Source organism: Danio rerio, chromosome 2 (genome assembly GCF_052040795.2).
Source record: "Danio rerio strain M-AB ecotype USA chromosome 2, GRCz13ab, whole genome shotgun sequence".
Classification (NCBI taxonomy): domain Eukaryota; kingdom Metazoa; phylum Chordata; class Actinopteri; order Cypriniformes; family Danionidae; genus Danio; species Danio rerio.
Window position 1 is genome coordinate 9790649 of NC_141022.1, and position 16835 is coordinate 9807483.

The 16835-nt window shown below is 40.4% G+C and overlaps 2 protein-coding genes across 3 annotated transcripts in view; both read left to right on the forward strand.

The window, feature by feature from the left end:
• The window catches only part of pigk (phosphatidylinositol glycan anchor biosynthesis, class K), a 70689-nt gene extending 65674 nt beyond the window's left edge, over positions 1 to 5015 (forward strand). Inside the window, exons 11-12 of one of the 2 annotated variants that reach the window (XR_015477678.1) lie at positions 1335 to 1782; positions 2064 to 5015. Coding sequence is in view for 1 of the 2 variants with exons in the window: in NM_001002149.1 (NP_001002149.1) it covers positions 1335 to 1451 (117 nt within the window). In the remaining variant the exon portion in view is untranslated. 2 annotated transcript variants of the gene reach the window in all.
• zzz3 (zinc finger, ZZ-type containing 3) overlaps positions 1 to 16835 on the forward strand; it is a 675084-nt gene that overhangs the window by 344043 nt on the left and 314206 nt on the right. The gene's annotated exons all lie outside the window — the stretch shown is intronic.

Below are 16835 nucleotides of genomic sequence, written 5' to 3' on the forward strand. Positions count from 1 at the left end.
AGAAATGACCTCTAAACGGCTGCGCTTGTGTTTGTAAACATTTGACTACATTACAAACTCTTCGGATGGATCAGTATTGAGTACAACTCCAATGAAAACATAGAGAAACACTTTCGCATGCCGAGATGTTCATGATATGTGTGTGTGTGTGCTGGCGCTATGGGCGCTCACGGGCACACGCAAAGCTTGAAGGTAAACAAACAACGGATTATGATAAACATTTTATCGATAATTATTTACACAGTTAGCATTAAGAAGGAACATAGAAACGTTATCTGACTAACATCTAGCAGCTGAAGGTGTCTGGAAAAATATTAAAAGGCTTTTATTCTCATAAACCGCGCGCACGTGAATGCGTCTGACTGTTCTGATTGGCTAAAGCAGGTGTCTCACGTCAGCACGTTCTAGACGTGGACGCGCTCTTTCCGGCTATCTTCCTTCTGCATTCACACAGCGCAGCATTCCGGCAAATTGCCGGTAATGTTACAACTTCTCTGTCCAGATAATAGCCAGAACAAATTTACCGGTAATTTCAAAAAGGGCCTGTTCACACATACAACCTTTCCGGAAAATTGCCGGTAATTTTCCGGAAAGGTCTGTATGTGTGAAAGGGGCTTATGTCTACATGCCTAAATGCATTGAGTTGCTGCCATGTGATTGGCTGATTAGACATTTCCGTCATGAGCAGTTAAACCGGTGTACCTAATAAAGTGGCGATGAGTGTATGTACTTAATATTATTAACAAATAAGCTAGTGCTGTTGTTTTATGTAAATAATGTAAATTGTGTACATGTAAACTAAATTTGGGTACTTCAGCCAAAAATATAGACTCACTAAAGTGCAGTTACTTTTATTGTCCAAGACATTTAAGCCCATACTGACCAATGGTTTTGAGCAAGGGTGCACACTAGTTTCCTTCGTGACGCACATCTGACATTTTGTACATAATAGACTCGCATATGATTTTTGTACAGATTATATTTGCAAAACGCATTTAGGCATGATTATCAGAAATTGGTCTCTATTTTGCTCTTGCCCAAACTGGTTATGATACTATATACAGATAATTAACTAATGAGACCTAATCGTATCTACCATTTTCTTGTTCATTCTGTTTGTTTGGGTTCTTTTATTGGTTTGCAATATTTCTCAATAGTATTATTCCTGCTCTTTTTTTATTGTTTATTCTCTCCTTCATTTTATTTCTTATATCTTCTTGTTTTATTTTGTTCTGTGAAACACTTTTAAATTAGAAAGAGGGGATACTGTCTGACAATCACAATCTTGTATACATTACAATGTAACAAATAAAATGAAATTTCTGTCTTCACAGAAACCCAAGCAGAAGGACTGGCACCCTCCTGATGGTTTCATTCTTGGGCTCTGGACTCTCATCCTGCTGGTGTTCTTCCAGACCTACGGCATCAAACATCTCAAACACATCTTCTGATTCCACAGAGATCAAAGAACCAACCGCTTGTAACTGACACCTTCATAAAAGATTCCACACATTGTGGAAGATTCCACACATTGATAGGTTTGGTCAGAAATAGCTTTTTATTCATTTTTGATACGATTCTTTTGGTTGTTTGCTTTGTATATATATTTTTAGAAGTCTTCTTACACTGAAATGTTCTTTGTTGTTTGCAGCTTTGTAGAGAAATCCATTTATAATTTAACACACAAACTTCCTTTTGACCTAAACAAAGACACTTGAAGGAAAAAGAGTATTCATTGTTTGATTGTTGTTATTTCATTTCAGTTGCAGTAAGGGTTAAAACGTTTCCTGGAGGGCCGCAACTCTGTACAGTTTAGTTCAACACAATCTCACGGCAATTCGTAACTTTTTCATTTAGTGGCTAATTCGTACAAATTCGTACGATCTAATTCGTACATTTTAGTATGATTTGCGTATCCCCCAATGACGGTTGGGTTTAGGGGTGGGGTTAGGTGCCACGCCTCCTTTTTAAATTCGTACATTTTCTTACGACTGAAACAAGCCTGAAAGACTTAAATAGTTGGATCAGGTGTGTTTAATCAGGGTTGGAACTAAACTGTGCAGAGCTGCAGCCCTCCGGAAACTGAGTTGAACACCTATGAGTTACAGTTTCATCTGTTCATTTTAGGGCAGATTTAAGATATTTCGAAACATTTGTAACTACGCATAAGGAGTTTCTCTGCTGTTTTCTGTTTTTTTTTTTTTTTTTTTTAAGTAGGCTCAGTTTACAACTGCACTAGAGTTAAACAGTTGAGTTTTACCATTTCTGAATCTATTTAGACGATATCCAGAGCTGCATCCCAAATCGCATACTCATGCACTATTCTACGCCATTTTGTAGTATAAATAGTGTAAGTGTGTTCACACTGAAAATTCTAAAAATAATAAGTGCACTTTAATTATCCGGATGATGCACTCATTCAGCCGGTAAAATGAAAAGTGTGTAATGATGGACACTTCACGCACTCAACGTCCGCAGGTTTGCTTACGTAGCGGAAAAGGCGGAGCTATCGGACGCACATGTTGAATAACTTTATTTATTTTGGATGGTGAAAGCAAAATTCTCCTACGAGAGTGATTATAGCGCCTCCCGGTGGTAAATGCGACAACACTCACGGCAGGTATTATTTGATAATTCGGTTGTTTATTTCACTGATTTGGCAACCGTCAAACGTCATCAGGGAAACGGTTTGAATTTCCGCTTAGTAAAAAAAACATTAGTGTGCCATTTGGGACAACACTACATACATATACTATCCTGTTGAGTGTGTATAAGTGCATAAGTCCATAGTGCATGACTGCATAGTGTATAGTGTGCCATTTGGGACGCAGCTCAGGTCTGGATGGAGCACTTTTAGCTTAGCTTAGCATAAATCATTGAATCAGATTAGATCATTAGCATCTCGTGCAAAAATGACCAGATTTTTTATCATTTTGCTATTTAAATCTTGACTCATGTAGTAAGACTGACAGAAAATGAAAAGAGGCTATTTTCTTGGCCAACAGGAACAGTACTCTCATTATTCTCATTTTGTTGCTGTAACATGGCTGCAGCGGATGCTACAATATTACACAACACCTGACAATAGTACCCAGCTATGTAACTGTGGAAGCAGGTGGTTACTTTGTTTTTTTTTTGATGAAAGTTAGACGTTTTTTGGCTTCTGCGTAATAACATTGAACATACTGCACCCATGGTATAAGAGTTCCTTAATTACTACACCAGAATGAGAATATAGTTCCTACTGTAGTCATAGTAACCTAGAACATCAGCAACTTTTCATTTTAAGTTGGTTTTGGTTACTACATGATGTAACAACAGAAGAGTCAAGCTTTAAATGGAAAAATTATCCAAACTCTTTCGTCATTATTAGATGAGATGCTAATGGTCTAATCCGATTCAATGTTCTATGCTAAGCTAAGCTAAAAGTGCTGCCACCTGACCCGAAGATCTGCTAAATGGATTCAAAAATGGTAAAAACTCAGCTTTTAAATGTAGGGATGTGTGACGTTAGCCTATTTTTTATTATACATAAACACAGATTGCTTTGTTTTTTGTTTGTTCTCAGTTGATGATAAATGCATGATTATGAATATGATAATTTGTTCTTAACAGATGTTCTAAATCTCTATAATCTCCTTTTTTATTTAAATGAATTTTTATTTAAATGAACTTTATAATTGGCATTCTTTACCTTTATGGGTGGTAATATTGTCACATAATTAAAACTTAGTATTGTATAAAGTATACATATACAACATGCAAGTGTGAAAATGGCAGAAAGACTCAAAAAAATAAACCATTGGTTTAAATTAATTTAATTATGACACACATTTACACTCATCTTAATTGTGTTATTTCAGCTTAACCCAAGAGCAGAATCCATTTTGAACCAAAAATGTAAAACTGATTTGAATTGAACGTGTCTGGATTATACGCTTATACTCTTCTGGAGCTGATGAATCTCAATCACAAGCCGAATTTTCTGTTATTTATTGCAGTTCATATTCAACAACTGAACAGCTGCTTTAATAACATTTACTGTTGACTGCGCCTGATCTCAGAACTAGCATTAGCACAGTTTTGGGTCACTTAGTGAAGCAGCAAACATTAATTTTGTTAATAAAGCTGCCAACATCAAAGCTGCCATTATTTAAGGTGGCAAGCTCAAAAACTTACTTAAAATTATTCTAAAAACTCAAAACTAAGTGAAGATTAAACCTTAGTATGTTTTTTCAAGCTTCAAATGCCTTTAATTACTTTTATGCCCAATTTTAATTCTGTTTTTGTATTCCTAAGAGCTTTAAAATTTACCCCTAAGAAATAGTTCACCAATACAGCACCTGCACACGTCATCATATGTCATCGCGAGCTCTTGCTTCATATTGTATGAGATGAGACGATCATGACTGCTGTAGTTATTCCAGTTGTATTTTTTTTTATATTTATCTTCAGGGAATAACTGAAGGCAACAATATGATATTATCATAACAATCTAATGTGGCAATAAACTCGTAACTATATGCTGCAGTTACACCATGGCCATATTCATATATGTAAACAAACACACAAAAACAACATTAACATTATGCCAGACACTGTGAAAAGCCCAAAAACATGATTATGAATGTATTAAAACATGTTTGTTTGTTGTAAAAATGTATAATAATGACAAAGAAGTGCATCTCTTGACTTCTGGGTGCAGCTAAGCAGCCGTTGTGGCTAATGTATTCTGGCCTGTATTGTCTTACCCCTTAGTTTCAAGTGTTGTCCTGAAAAATCTCTCTTTCGAGGGCTATCTAGCCCTTCCCCATAGCCCTACGCCTTCAAGATAAAGAGAATTGGGAAATTGGGCTGTATTGTTAAAACGCTGGAAGCTACACATCCACAACCCAGGTAGTTAAACCAACATAATACCTTAATGTTATCCCAACAGAAAACAATTGTTAACTTTTTTTTTTTAAACAAATTTACCATAAAGCAAATAATTTGAAATAAAGCAAGTTGTTCATGGATTTTGTTGTTTCAGCTCATTTCACCTTTATTTGAGTTAGCAAATTTTTAGCCTTTTTAGTTTTTGCTTATTAAAATAACCTGTGTGTGTGTGAGAGAGAGAGTGTCTGAGTGTGTGAGAGAGAGAGATCTAAAATAAAGTTGTTAATGGGCAACAAACATTTCCATTTACAACAGAATGTGCCTGTGGCTGTGCCTTGTATCCATCCATTAGTGTCTCTGCTCCACTTGAACTGTGTTACCAATGTGCTCTAAAAGAGGTCGACCGACTTCACCCCTAGCTACACAATAAGTGTGAATGGGACATTTACAAATTACACAGCTTTGTTCCAGTCTGATGCATCATAAAATTTTGGTAGGTCAGATACATAGAATGGTTAAGAAGAGCCTACATTACAGTTAAAGTGGGACTGATGCCATGCGAGTATATCAACTTCATCACTTTTATATATATATATATATATATATATATATATATATATATATATATATATATATATATATATATATATATATAGTGACAAGTGTCCTGAGAAATCATCAGCATCTCCCTGAATACAGATGAGGATCACCTGCACCCTCTCGTCCCAGTCTGATTGCCAACAGCTGCAGCTCATCAGCCATGATCTATGTAAGCAACATGAGTCTGTTAAAGTGAGAGAGAGACCTCTCCATGTGACAGAGATAACAGCCTTTTCCTTTGCCACTGCAGACAGCAGCTGGTGACCAGAAAAACCCAAGAAGAACACACTGGACTCCTTGCGGCACAAAGAAGAGAGCACGCACTTTGCCTTTCTTCAATTACCCATTTATTCTGATTGTAAATAAATCCACCCTCTTGGTTATTTATTTTAAGCACTATTCCCATGTGATTGTTCACCATATGACACTGATGGAGAATACAGGCATAAGACTTTATCACTGTCACATAGGCTCTTTCACTCTCTCTGTTCCCCCACCTTCTATTTCTTGCCACCCAGCTCATACCAGATGACCCCCCCAAGATAACGCTGAATCTTTCCTACAGATGTTCAAAACTACCAGCAATGAGGGATGGCATCCTGATGGCTAGGTGTAGGTCTTGGCCCCCCTGCTGAAGGGTAAAGCTCAGCTCACATTCTTTTCACTTCCTGCCCCCCATGCTGATTCTTATGTCAAGGTGAATCCTGGCCTGATTGGGCTAATCCCCAATCTGTGCTGCCCAGTACTTCTACGAGTGGGAGTTTAAGCCCTGTTTGATCATGCCCAAGCCACTGAACTGATGCAAATTGCTCATCACTGGCTGCATTAAAGGGGAACTTATTGTCATTGATTGAATGCTCCGTGCTATTCCCTATTCACACCGATAAGCATTTGAGATGAGGAACCCAAGATCCACCGTGCAGCTCTTCGAGGCCTATGAGCTAGCAGAGGCAGCCCTACAGTGGGAAGGAGGGGAGTAAGCACCAGCATTCCCCTGGAGGGTGGTCCAGGAGCAATGCAGACCAGAGGACACCCAGTAAGCAGGTTGGTGGCTCCCTCACCACAGAATGAACCCATGCCGACAAGGTCCCTGTGCCCCCTGCAAGAGCCTGGCTGGCAGGCTGCATTGTCCACCTTGACTTACCTGTGGGAGCTCCCAAAGTCCTTGTTCAAATTAAGCAATTTTGGGCTCTCTTGGATTCTGGCACTGCAGTTAATTTAGTGCAAGCAAAGATATTAGCCCCACTGGCATAAAGCCTCCCTCCCTATAACCTGTGGCCATGGGGATTCCCAACTTGTTCTAGTGGGCAAAGTGACCATTTCAGCTAGCTCCGACACCTGGCCAGTAGAAGTAGGAGTGTTGAAAGATCTTCCAGTTCTTGTGCTGCTCAGGATAGATTAATCCAGTATGAATCGCCTATTAGCAGCCCCTGCCCAGCCTGTCAGCCCTAGATGGAGCTGTCATGGACAGCTCAGAGACACCATCAGTGTCCTGTTTTTCTGGCCCCAGATAGCATGAAAGATGGTGAGTCCCCCTCCCAAAATCTACTAATCCATTTTACCATGTGTTCCAACAGGTGATGGTAGGGGGCTCAATTGCCAAGGAACAATGCGGATATGACAGTCTAAACATTGCTGGACCCAAGTCCATGTCATTGAGTGAAAGGAAATGCAGTCTGGCCCCCACCCTCTCCTGCAACTCGTTGTCCAAAATGGCCTGCTCTATTGGGTCATTCGGTGAAGTGGGGAGAAGAAATTGTTGCTTGTTGTGCCACGCTCCAAGACAGAGATGGTGCTGGAGCTGGCACATTTGCACCCCTTGGTCAGACATCTCAGAGCTGCCAACATCGTTTAGTGAGTCCACAACTATTTCCACTGGCTGGGCCTGGAGGCTTATGTAAAGCAGGTTTGTCAAGCCTGCCTCACCTAGCTGACGTCGCCCAAAAAAATCAACACATCCTGGTGATTGTGGACTTTGATATCTGTTATTCAGAGGCAGTTCCACTTTGAAAACCCAACGCCAAAGCCATTGCGCAGGAGCTCATCTTGCTTTCCAGCCGTGTCTTTATCCCACTGGAGATCCTGACCAATCAGGATACCACCTTTATGTGCCAGCTAATGGCTGACCTCTTCAGACTTTTGAGGGTGAAGCAGTTGAGGACTATGGTATACCACTCCAAGAAGGAAGTAAACAAATGCTGACATTGGGAGTGATAGAACCATCACACATGGTCCAATCAAATCCTAAAGGTTTCAAGACCCGACTGGACTCTTTGCTTCTTTAATGACTTCTGCTTACTCAACAAGATATCTGACCATGGCGGCTACCCCATGCCTCGGGTAGATGAGCTGTGGGATCAATTGGAAAGGTCCCCGTACATTTCGGCCTTGGACCTTACGAAAGGCTACTGGCAGGTACTGCTCTGCAAAAATGCAAGAACAAAAACTGCTTTTTCCACTCCTAGTTGCTACAGGCAGTACTGGACCTTTCCCTTCAACCTTCATGGGGAACCTGCTATGTTTCAGAGAAGACAGGAAGGTGGAGGTGGTTTGCTCAGCTCCAAGGCCTAAGTCTTAAGACACAGATACGAGCTTTCTTAGGGTTGGTAGGGTACTATTACTGCTTCATCCCTAAATTCTCCTCCTTAGCCGCCCCTCTGACAGATCTGACCAGGAAGGGGCAGCTGGAGAAGGCCAAGTGGACGCCATCAGTGCAGGAGGCATTCCTGAATTTAAAAACAGCCCTCACCTCTGAACCAGTACTTCGAGCCACAGACTTCATCCCCTTCTGCCCCTTCCTGCTGCAGCTTAATAGCTGAATGCCTCCAATACCATCCTCTCAAAAGTCCAGGAAAGTGAGGAGCATCTGAACTTGTACATCAGCAGGAAGCTGAACACAGCTGAAAGAAACTATTCCACAGTGTATATATTCACCTTATTCTCAGCTGACGAGTGGGCGCTGCCATTTGAATCTTTTTGTCTCGCGACTTCCGGTCACATTCACTTCCATTCATTTTTTGACGTTAACAACTGCTCGTTACGCTGCTTGATGTTGCAATTTAATATTTTCTTATTATATTATGCTACTTGGTTTGTGTAGTCATGCAAACATTTGTTTGTTGAGCAAGTAGTTTGGCCATTTTCTGCCGTTTATTATTCCTTGTCATTTCTCCCATAGGCGACTGAATCGGAAGTTCTAAGACAATCGCGAAAACAGGCGCACTTCCGCATTTTAGAATAAGGTCAATACACCCATAGGGTTTACTTGGATTTTGGCATTAATTTTTTTTATTTTTTTATTTTTTGTAATTTAATGATAGCTTGCTTGACTGATAGTGACAGCTCTTTGGATCTCATCTTAAGAGTTGACAGCAGCAGATTCCAAATGCAAATAGCACATTTTAAATGAACTCTGGACCTTTTATCTGCTCATTGTAATTGGGATAAGGGAGGGAATAATACACACTTGGCCAATTGTCGCATTACTTTTGGTCCCTTAACAAGTGGGAGGCACGTATGCAAACTGTAATTCCTACACCGTTCACCTGATTTGGATGTAAATACTCAAATTAAAGATGGCAATCTGCAGTTAAAGTACATCTTGTTAATTTAATTTCTAATCCATTATGTGAGTGTATAGAGCCAAAAATGTTTGAATTGTGTCAATGTCCCAATATTTATGGATTTGATTTGATAGCGGCTTGATTGTAGGATGACCTTTTGGCTTTTTTTTTTTTTTTAGCTTTTGCACAGGGAAAAATCACAAGCACATTTTCATATATGTAATTACTTAGCATGTAAATCTAGGGTTACTTAACCACTCACACAAATTAAATCTGCATATTTTAGTTTTATTTATACCTCAGCACATTGTGATTTCCCCTTTTCTCTGCATCTCTCAGTCAGCTAGTCACTGTTTGCCAGTGATCAGTATTCCATCAACAGAAAGACTCCTACCGTAAAAATCTGGGTCTAGCAGCACTAGGCATTACTGCATTATTTCTCACGAATTCACACTTTCAGTTTTATTCCACAGTGCCACACTTAAGCTGTTCTGTAGAAAATGCAATGCTTTCTCTCTGACGGTATAACGTGCTTTCAGAGATTGTCTAAAGCGTGAAACAAACTCAAAATGAGAAAGTGGTCTTATATTAAATACTTTTAAAGGGGCCGTGAACTGAGAAATAAAAACACCCTCCGTCTTTTGACATATTGTATTAATATAACAGCATACTGTAATTTTCAAGGCTTACTTTCTTGTTAGTTTAAATTGAAACTGTTTATATTGAGGCCAATCTACCAAAATTACAGGTATGAATGAGCCACTATTTTCTGAAATAATGTGACTAAACTTCACCTCTGCAAAAGTTAGGAATGGTTCACACTAAAATAAAAATTACCACATAATTTTCTCACCAAGCTATCTTCAGTGTATATGCCTTTTTTGTCAGATGAACAAAGTTGCACGGGGTGTATTTTCCCCCCTGGCTCTTCCATGCATATAATGGTGTTGGATAGTGGCTTTTATTTTGAAGCTTCCAAAATGTCAAAAAAATGTGTTTACTCATATGCCATTGAAGTAGACTGATGTGTTTTTGTAAAGGCCGGTACACACCAAGCAGACAAAAAACTAGCGCAGATAAAACCCACCTGTGTTGTTGCCTTGCGTCGGCTCACGTCTGATTCCGCAAGGACCAAAAAAGCTGCAATTAGACACGGCTCTGCCTCTCGTAAGTCCATCAAAGCACATAAAAAGGTTGGCAAGACTGGCAAAAGCTAGCTGAACCTTCAGTGTAAATGCTTAAAGCTTTAACTGGGTAGATTGCATTTTAAGCATCAGCATTCTCTAATGTTCCTAGGACAAGGAGATGACCTGAGCCTTGAAGGACGTAGAAGGAAACTTAAGTACATATCTCTGTCAGAGGGTGGCACTGCGATCATCTGGCCTGAAAACAAAATACATTTATTATCAACAGAAAACATCTGTAAATTGCCCACATGCTTGGCTAAGGTAAGGGTGAGAATTTATGCCATTTTGAGGGACAGCTTGTTTATAGCAGCTGATGTCAAGGGCTCAAACTGTGGCTAAGAGAGCGTCATAAGTACTGTTTCCAGGTCCGAGGGTGAAACCAACAGTGCGTGCAGGTGGCAGTTTTCCCACTCTCTTTAACTTCCTGTTAATCAGGCATTGAGGTGATGCAATGGAAGATTTTCAGCGTCGAAGGCACACAACCACTGACTAGTTTGGACTGTAGAAATCATCAAATGTCTGAGTACTTCTTCAGGTCTAGCACAGCCTTAAAGTATCAGTCTGTAAACACATACCATTTCACAGCATACAAACGCCTTGTGGAAGGTGCTTGAGCTTCCAAGAATGTGAAAAGCCCATTTGAATGCAGTGTATCCAGATTATTGACTAACCCTGCAGCAGCCACTCATGCAGGGTCCACGACTCCGGGCTTGGATACCGCTTGCCTGCGAAAGTAAGTCCCTCCTCATTGGGATTGGGAAGGATGGACACAGCTCTATCAGATCCAAGAACCAGGGCTGATTCAACCCGTTCGAAGTGATCAGAGTCACTAATGCTCTCTCCTCCCTGTTTTTATTCAACACCGGGGCATGATGTTGACTGGAGGGATCGCATATAGTCTGAAGCAGTCCCATACAATTTGCACCGACTAGGGGTGAAGCCACCACTCCCTTTGAGTGGCTTCCCTTCTGAAAAGCATACAGGCGGTTTATGTGCCTCTGGGTTTGCGAGTTTTCCATCGGCTTGAGGCCAGCATGCACACACAGCTCCACAACTGAGCATTGAGACATCCGTGGATACAAACACACACACCTCACCACCTCCAGGGAAACCCTCTTGCTGTAGAGGTCCAGGGTGTGCCACAGATCTAGACCACTGATGCAGTCATGAGTGACTGCAAGACACATGTGACACAAAGACCATGCCATCCACAGGACTTTGGACTTTAGCCACAGTTGAAGCGAGTGCATGTGTAAAACCTGAAGGGAAAAACTGCTGCATACATGCACTTAAAAGATGCGGAGGGCTAACGACGACCTGAAAGGAAGCACAGAGAACTGGTAAGGTTTCCCCTCGAATTCAAACCTCAAGAAATGCCTGTGATGTGGTGTTATCTAATTATGAAAGTAAGTGTCGCATAAATCCACACATGCAAACCAGTGCCTGGGGCAAATTTGTGCACTTGTACAACCCACTGTCTCGTTCACTCATAGATACATGCTCTATTGTTCTTTTCTCTACCAGGCTGCACACGTCTTGTCTTTAATCTGGGACATTTGGGGTGGATGTTAGCAACTGGTCTATACCATTGAAAAGATGGTCTGCATCTGAACTGGAGAGAATGACCTCACTCTATTATACCTTATATCCAACACAAGTCAAATAGCCATCCACATTCTCATAGGCTCAGCCGCCTTACAGACCAGGCACAGATCGTCCTGGCAAGTGCTGGATGGCTATAGCTGGGGAGTTTAGAGGCTCTGCATCATGCTGAGGTGAAGAGAGCTGAGCCCTTTCTAAATTGTGAGAAGCGAAAATCTGTTTTTGTGACAAAGTATGCATCTATATTGAACATACACAAAAATGTTTGCAAGTGGGCTGTTGTACTCGACCGGGGGTATGCACGTGTATCTGTGATCAGACACGCCTTCAACTTCCAAAAACATAGCCTGAACCAATGAGTGGACTCGTGCTGATTGAGGTGCAGACCATTCCTTCATCAGCTCCTCGTAGACATCAGCGAAGAAGGCATTGATGTCCTCGGACCATCCTGCTGGTGAATGGATTTATTCAATTCAATTCACCTTTATTTGTAAAGCACTTTTACAATGTAGATTGTGTCAAAGCAGCTTCACATAGAAGATCATAATAAATTGAAACAGTGTCAGTCCAGTTTTCAGTTCAGTTCAGTTTAGCTCAGTTCAGTGTGGTTTAATATTCACTACTGAGAGTCCAAACACTGAAGAGCAAATCCATCGATACGTAGCTCTACAGATCCCGAACCAAGCAAGCCAGTGGCGAAGAAAAAACTTCACCGATTGGCGAAAGTAAAGAATTAAAAATCCTAAAGAGAAACCAGGCTCAGTTGGGCACAACCATTTCTCCTATGGCTAAACGTCTTGTACAGAACGGCAGTCTAGGCGCCGGAGGCTGGACAATGCTGGACCTCAGCAAGACTCGTCTGTCCCTGGAGCGTCACAGGAATCAGTCTCAAGCTCACCACTCCTCCATGACCACCACAGCAGCTGCTCAGGATACGGCCTGGTCCAGGATTTTGGAAACCTAGGGATCATCTCGTCGCTGTTCTTGCATTCATAGTACCAAGAATCAACCATGCTCTTGGAAGGTTCCATAGGAGTTCTCAAGGAAAAGGTCCAGCTAATGGACGGCCATTAAAAGGACCTTCTTGAACTCTTCGGTGGAGATTCGCATTTGAGATCCCACTTTCACTTATTCCAGTCTTCCCTCTCTAAAGCCAAGATGGGCATAGAGTATTTGTCGGCATCTTGCCTGAAGCTTACAAAGTCCTTGATGGACGGAAGGAGCTTGAAACAGTCAGGAAAGGAAGTAGGTATGTGGGGAGTCTGCATTTGAGGCCAGCCCCACACCGGTTTGTTGCTGTTGATCAGTGATGGGGAAGGGCCAACCAGTGGCTTGCCGGCAGCAGTGGGTCTTACTCCAAAGAATCCTCAAGCTACATCCCTATGTCCCCATAGGACGCATGCCCATATGTCCACACAGTGCTGAAAGCTTAAATTGTCCAGTGCTGCCTCTATGTGTGCCAGGCCGATGCAGACATTGCAGTGGCTGTCCAGCAATTTGATTGTTCCCATGCAAATTCCGCAAATTAAAGACATACTTAAGAATTTGCGTGAAGAAGAAAATGTGCTGAGCGACAATTTGCCAGTCAATTGGACTGGAGTGAGCCAATAAGGAAAGTTTGCAAGAAGGGAATTCCCAAAGTGGATTCTCTGCAATGTTGAAAGTCAACTGTGTCATAAGTGGTTTCCGCAAGAATTGTCTATAGAAAATGGGAATTAACATCATGGTGGATTTGTGTTGCACCATATTTTCAGACACGCTTAGGGGTGCACAATGTAAATCAAAGTAAATTACTACAGAAAAAGCCAACCATTTTGTAGGAAACCATCTTACAAATATTCAGAAGAAAATAGACTATAGGTGTAGGCTAATTATCTTTATATTTTTCAACACTGAAGTGGAACTAGAGAAGCCAAGCATGGATGCAGAAGAAGCAGATAAAATAAATGAACAAACGTATCCATAAGTAACATGGTATCAGCGGGCTGCCACAGAAAAACTATTCCATATATGGTCATTCCATATGTGGTGTAAGTGTCAAATCAGTGTATATGATATAATGAAGCTATAGTGATTAATGGGATTCCTATATAGTATATAAGCCAGTCAAACATAATATTATAAATTAGGCTACTATAGTATTTTTTATGTGAATAATCTGTATTCATTAATATACTCAGTCCCAGTAGTATAGACTAGTCTTAATATGCAAGTTTGCATGATTTTCCCTAAGAATAATAGTACTTACCTTATCTGTACTTACTTATAAATAGTTATACAATCAATAGCAATGATTAGAGCTTTTATAGTCAGAATAATCACTCATAGCTGCGATGTGTATCTGAAAACATTTGTGCATTCAGCAACAATGCCAACTTGTCAGTCATCTAGGGCACACTAATTCGGCAGCTGCTTTAACAGTCCTGATGCATGTGTGTGTGAGTGTGTATTTGCATGACTGACAGCTCCAGCATGGTCATGGTCAATGATGCGTGCCCTCCTGCTGTGATGGTCATAATTACACTTATACACACCCTGTACACCTCTGACACGCTCCTCTTCACACCAACCGTCAAAATGATGCATGTGGATATGTATTCCATTTTAATACACTGTTGCCTTGCAGTTTTCCATTTCACTGGATCAGAGATCTAGGATAAAGACTGTATCCTTTGTACTCCAGCTGGATCTGATAAATGTAAGAAAGCTAGAACAAAGCTGCACACTTGTGTTTGTGAATGGTCAGTTTGTGTTTATTGTTCATGTTAAAACATCTTTTAAATTCAAAATCACAATCAATTACAATAATTTCAGCCTTTCGTCTTTTCTGCGTTTTGTTTAACGCATTTAGAAGTTCTGTTCAACTTATGTCAAGGAATATGAGAAAAATAAATAAACCAAAGACTTACTGACAGAATAATTAGATAAATAAATAAACAAACAAACAAACAATCCAGTGTCGGTGGGAACTATAAAACAGGCAAACTAATTAAGATGATAAATATAACCATTTAAAAATTTACCTTGTCATGTATTTCAATTAAAACCTCTCAAAACCTTATATATATATATATATATATATATATATATATATATATATATATATATATATATATATATATATATATATACAAATGGTTCTTGAGTCTTGCGATATTCAGCAATATCAGAACTCCGCCAACATAGAGTGACAGCAGATCAATAAACTCTTTAATTTGACAAATATTGCAGCTGTTGGACAACAGTATGTACTTTTGAGACTTTTAGGAAAGAATGTCGTTGTTTAGATTGCATCTATGCAGTTTTATTATAAGGATAGTGCCTATTTTAAATATTTATAATTTCAGAGATCGGCGACCATCAGTCTGTCGTATTGAGCAGAGCAAAGACGGTTGTGCCACAAGATGACGACAGAGACCGCATTATAAGTCCTAACAGGAGAAAAAACTCAGAGTTTTCTTTTCGTATTTCAAACTACAGCAAATTAAATCGTTATAAATCCAGTAAGTGACATTCTAATGCTGCGTTCACACCAGACGCGGAACACAGGATAAATCACGCTATTCGTGTGTAAATAGCCGCGTGAACATTTGAGTTTATTCACTTCATTCGCACGTCAAACCCTGCTTCATTTGCGCGTCAAATTCACTTCAGCACAGATGGGGAGGGCTTATGTCTGCCCGGTGACTCTAGCTTCAAAGCTAAATGGCTAACATGGATTTTATTGAGAAAATAACAGTGTTTATGTGCTTTATGAAGACTGAAAAAACAGCGTCTATATGTTTAGGGCCGTGTCTGAGTCCACTAGATCCTTTCAGAGGGGCATCCAGCTCTGTGAGCTCAAAAACTCCTCCAAAAACTGAACCTGGATGATGGAGGCTTTCAGCGGTGCTTCTGACTGAGCCGAGCCCAGTTTGATGAACTTTTTGTCGGTGTCGGCTGGAGGATTTCCCCCGGGACTCCAACAACAGGTGTACGTCACAATCACGCCCCCCACAAGAGCAAGCTCCTGATTGGTTAACGTGGCGCGAATGTCTGCTGAAGTTTAGACTTTTGAACTCAAGCAATTAGCGCGCAACGCATGTCAAACGCACAAAACGATCAATTTGCGCCGCACCATTCGCGTGTATCGTGCCGCAGGATGTCTATTCGTGTGTTTGCATTGACTTAACATGTAAATCACTCACGCTTGAAGCTCGTTCCGCGTCTGGTGTGAACGCAGCATTAGGAAATCTCTCTCTTGAGTCTCTTTTTCTCTCTTGTATGTTATAGTGCTGTATTTACACCACAGTAATCTAATAGTGTTTGCTTTGCTTAGGCTTTTTCAGGGTTAATAATTGTGACCTCCCGATTGCAACAGAGAAATACTGGGAAATCTCTGTAGATGGATGGCATTTCATGTCATTCAGCCTTATAATCTTAAAATGTGAGCAAAATCACCTGTTTTGTCATCACTTTTTTCAAAAAAAAAAACACATTTAAAGAATCATTCAAATACTAAAGTGAGTTTTTAAGCAACAGTTTCTGTTGTTTGACCATCAGCTGCAGATGTGAATGAGTGGCAGAAAAAAGTAGTTCCTCTTACAAAAGGACTTTTGAGACTCTCCATGTCTGATTTTCTTTTTTATATACACGATTATGCCGTCGAACTGTTGTATAAACGCAGTATCACACATGTAGCAGTATCGGCACTAGTGGAACACTATAGCACTTGGCCTGTGGCCTCGTGCCAACGCACACTTCCCATCAGTGTCGATATACAGCCATATGGCACTGCTACTTGTGTGATACTGCTCATATATACGCACACACAGTAAAAATATCTGTATATTAATAGTTTTACATATTTTTGTCATTCATGTTTTTATTTCCCCCATTTATTTATGCTTCCTAATTCCATTATGGGACATTTATCTTTCTTCCAACAACTTTTAACCTTAAAAGGTTGGGAAAAGTGACTTTAAGAAATATTTTACTAGTTTAGAAGTGCTATATTTGTCTGGGTTGG